The 4,661-nt window shown below is 37.0% G+C and overlaps 1 protein-coding gene across 1 annotated transcript; it reads left to right on the top strand.

Annotated features, from left to right (window-relative positions):
* Positions 1–239: 239 nt before the first annotated feature.
* LOC101839080 (olfactory receptor 5W2-like) lies at positions 240–1,178 on the top strand. Its single transcript, XM_005064591.3, has one exon. The coding sequence runs from the start codon at positions 246–248 to the stop codon at positions 1,176–1,178; it is 933 nt and encodes a 310-aa protein (XP_005064648.1). The 5' UTR covers positions 240–245.
* The last annotated feature ends 3,483 nt before the right edge of the window (positions 1,179–4,661 follow it).

The raw sequence follows: 4,661 nt of genomic DNA, 5'->3' as shown, positions 1-4,661 counted from the left end.
CAAATGAATCTTGACTATGCTACTACATTAGAGTATTTTTTGCCAATGATAAAGCAATATTAAAAGTACCATGCACCAAGGCTGTTTCCTCAGTTTACTTCACGTACATAGCAACATGTCATGCCAACTAACAATAATATTTTCCTGCATTTACTAGGCAGCAGCATTTGAGAAATGAAAAGCCTAATCTAATATGACATTGACAATTCTTTTGTAATTATTTAGACCAAGAAATAAAAAGAAGAATGGATGAGGAAAACTGCTCTTCATTACCCGATTTTTTCCTGCTGGGAATTTCTAGTAACCCTGACATGAAAGGGGGTTTATTTGCTGTGTTTCTAGTTGTTTATCTTATTATTCTGCTGGCAAATGTCGGAATGATCATTTTGATCAAAATGGATCCCCAACTTCACACACCAATGTACTTCTTCCTCAGTCACCTTGCCTTCTCTGATCTGTCGTATTCCTCCGCAGTGGGACCAAAGATGTTGTTGGACCTTCTAATAGAAAATAATCCAATTTCCTTTGTTGGCTGCTTCATACAATTCTTATTAGTATGTACCTTTATAGATATTGAGTGCATGCTTCTGGCAGTGATGGCCTTTGATAGGTATAAAGCCATAAGCAACCCCCTGATGTATGCTGTGGACATGTCCAGTAGACTTTGTTACCAGTTTATTACTGGAATCTATCTGTTGGGAACTATAGATGGTTTGATACGTACCTCATTGGCATTCACCTTATGTTTCTGCGGCTCTACCCGTATCAACCAATTCTTTTGTGATTTCCCTGCTGTTTTACTCCTTTCCTGTTCAGATACACAGCTGAATGAACTGGTATTATTTACTCTTTTTGGTTTCATTGAACTCAGCACCATCTCAGGAGTCCTCGTCTCCTATTGTTACATCATCTCATCAGTCTTAAAGATCAGCTCTGCTGGGGGTCGTTCCAAAGCTTTCTCCACCTGTGCATCCCACCTGACTGCAGTTGGGATTTTCCAGGGGACCATGCTTTTCATGTATTTCAGACCTAGTTCTGCCTACTCACTAGACCAAGACAAAATGACATCAGTTTTTTACCTCCTCCTCATTCCAATGTTAAACCCTCTGATTTACAGCCTAAGGAACAAGGATGTGAAAGAAGCTATGGTCAGGCTCAGAAATAAAAGGCTGATTTAAGGAAATTTAATTAATACACAGAAATGCATCATATCTATTGGTTTTATGCTGCATAAAACAAAATCAATAATATTGCAATTTTAATTTAACAAACATTAGTACAGAAGTCTAATAATAAGAAACATTTGAAAATCATCATATAAGTCCTACTCATTTATTGTCTTAATAATATGTAATAGGCTCTTTAAGAAAAGATACCAGGGTAGAATTTTTAAAAACCCAGTGACATGATAGTAGTGAATAACTTTAAGGTTTCCACCAGATTACTAGCATAATCATTAACCTTTAATATGGAGTTTTTTCTTTTTTATCCCCTTTTGTTGAGGATTCTATCTACAAAATTATTGTATTAGTATGTAAAAGCTATGGGAAGGTGAGAAAAATCATGAAGACATTCATGTTCCTATGGAAAAGCAGAAGAGACCCTTGAAATTTTGCCTAATGAGGACAGTAAGGAGTATGAACCAAGTTGTGGGCTTTCTCCAGACAACATCTGCAGATCCCTGGCTTTAGATTACCACCTTTCTGAATTGTGATATACATCTGGAAATGGACCTCAACTATGACATTTCCTGATGAAAACTCACAGAAAGATGTAAAAAAATGGAATGGCAGAAATTATTCAGTAGAATACATTAAAACAATAACAAATTTCATGACAATAGATTTTCACTACGGGATATTATATTCATGGAAATAACCCATATTCCACAAGCACATTCTCCTTTATTACAGCATGTAAACTGAACTTGGATACATGTATGTGTAGACATTTATTATCTGTTAAAGAGTTTACATTAGTCATACTTTCTTAGAGGTAGAGGAAAATAGCTGAGAGAATATGTGCATGTAAGTATGTATGTATGTATATATGTCTGTATGTCCCTACTTTTGTATACCTAAAATGGATTTATTAGAGATGCATGTAGGTTGTGGTCCAGCTAGTTCAACAATGGGTGTCTCTGACAGAAATGCCAAAAATCCGGCATTTGTTTAATCTGCACTGGTGAATGTTTCAGTTGGTCTTCATTCTACATTTGAATCTGAAGAAGTAGGTTTTGATGCCAGTTAAGGAACTGTGTTAAGAGCAAGATAGATGAAATTGTCAGCAAAAATAAGAGCAAGCAGGCAAATACTTTCTTGCCATTGACATTTTATGTGACCTGTCATCAGAAGGTATGCCCCACATTTAAAGTGAGATTTCATACATGATATGATTGAAACAATCACCCACAGGCATACCTGTCTGCTTGAGTTTTCGTTGATTCCAAATCCAGTCAAATTTGCAATCAAGGTTTCACATTACTTTTTTATGGGATAAATGAAAAGAGAATTTAAACTGAAAAACAGAGCACAAGTTATTTTTAAACTCATCTCTCTGAATTCAGAGAGTATATATATCAAACCATATATAAATATATATATATATGAATTGGTTATATATGGTTTGATATTATACTTTAAGGAATTAATGTCTGATGTGGAAATTCAGACAGATAGTGTCCTAACAGCCTTCCCTATTATTTTTCAGAAGTATTTCACGGAATGTCACAGGCGCTGTTGTATCTTAAATTACTCTTTTAAACTCTCATTATTTCCTTCCAAACTTCATCACAAAAAACAATATCTTTCCTGTGTGTCAAAAAGATAGTTGAAATGGCAAAACATTAAATACATTTAAGAGTTAACCTTATAATTCTGGATTTATATACATGACTTTTGTCCTTCATTTTTTTTGGGCGGCGTGGGGGGGCGGTTTCAAGGCATGGTTTCTCTGTGGCTTTTTAGGTTGTCCTGGAACTAGCTCTTGTAGACCAGGCTGGTCTCGAAATTACAGAGATCCTCCTGCCTCTGCCTCCTGAGTGCCAGGATTAAAGGCATGAGCCACCACTGCCCAGTTGTCCTTCCTTTTTGTTGCTGAAGATACTAACTATAATGATGAAATGTTATGGTCTCTTTGTGTGTGTGTACATGTGCGCAGGCACACCCACACCCACATACATATATACATATATATGTATATATGCATCAGAGTCTATTCCAGTATAATTTTACAAATAATTGGAAATGAATATTAAGTGTTTTTAGTGATTCCGTTCAGTATAGTCTATTTCTATGCATTGATATCCCAATATTATGATATCCCATCTTTTACTGGATCAATATATACTTGAAACAGACGAATAATTTCTTTATATCCAAAATGTTGGCTTAAACTCTAGTCTTTGTAATTAACATGGGAATAGTAATTATTAGAAATAGAAGCTGAATTTAATTTCTTGAAATCTAAACAGATAATTTGTTTTTTTTCGTGTGATGTCACTCTCTTTCTATGAATATTGTTCAAATACAAAGGTAGATTAAGTAGTGATATTCTGCAACTTTTTTTCCCCATTGAAGTGGTTATTCTTTTTTTTTTTTTTTTTTTTTTTTTGGTTTTACGAGACAGGGTTTCTCTTTATTGTTTTCGAGGCTGTCGGTCCAGCCTGGCCTCGAACTCACAGAGATCCACCTGTCACTGCCTCCCGAGTGCTGGGATTAAAGGCGTGTGCCACCACCGCCCGGCTGAAGTGGTTATTCTTTTTTTTTTCAGTTTAAATTTAGATAAGAAACAAGGTTGCTTCCCAAGTTAGTTCCAGGTCCTTCTCCCTTTCCCTCCCCTCCTCCCGTGCCCTCCCCCAACCCCCTCCCCCCATTATCCCCTCATTTCCCCAGGGAGGCTGAGGCCCTCCATGGGGGTGTCCATAGTTTGTCATTTCATATAGGGCTGGATCTAGACCCTCCTCCAAGAGTTCCGGGTGAGAGTGCACCTCACATTGTTGGATGGAAGTCCAAAGTCCATGTGTATACTCGGGATGGGTACTGATCTGTTTCCCAAGGCTCAATAGATTACCTAGGCCTCCTCACTGACACTCACATTCAGGGAGTCTTGATCAGTCCCATGCTGGATTCCCAGGCTGATGCCTGGGATTCAAGAGTTAACCTTTGTCAGGTCAGCTGTTTTTGGGGTTTAAACCAGCCCAGTCTTAATCCCTTTGATCATCAGTCCTCCCTCTCTGTTACTGGCTTTCTTGAGTTCAGCTCAGTACTTAACCGAGGGAGTCTGCCCCTTCTGGCTGATTGAAGAAGAGGAAGTGGTTATTCTTTAAGAATGTTACTGACATAAATGAATGAAAAACACCAATGCTAATTAAAAATAGAGAATGGAATAATTTTTATAAAAGAATGTTATACCATGCTCACTGATAAATATCTTCTGGTGAGGTGAGAGAAATGATTTTGTTTACTTATCCTCCTCAATAAAACATGATTTTGGCAATTGGTTATCATTTGACTGGATTCTTAGACAACTAAAGTCTGTGAAAACACTTCAGTGTTTGGTTGGGCAGCATTTCCAGTGAGTACTTATTTATGGAAAAAAAGTGATATTGGCCTGGTATATGATACTTGTAGTCTTGCAAGAGCATTTCATTTCTATGGATA

The sequence above is a fragment of the Mesocricetus auratus genome, unplaced genomic scaffold (genome assembly GCF_017639785.1).
Source record: "Mesocricetus auratus isolate SY011 unplaced genomic scaffold, BCM_Maur_2.0 Super-Scaffold_100004, whole genome shotgun sequence".
NCBI classification, from domain to species: domain Eukaryota; kingdom Metazoa; phylum Chordata; class Mammalia; order Rodentia; family Cricetidae; genus Mesocricetus; species Mesocricetus auratus.
This window is presented reverse-complemented; position numbering and strand designations above follow the sequence as displayed.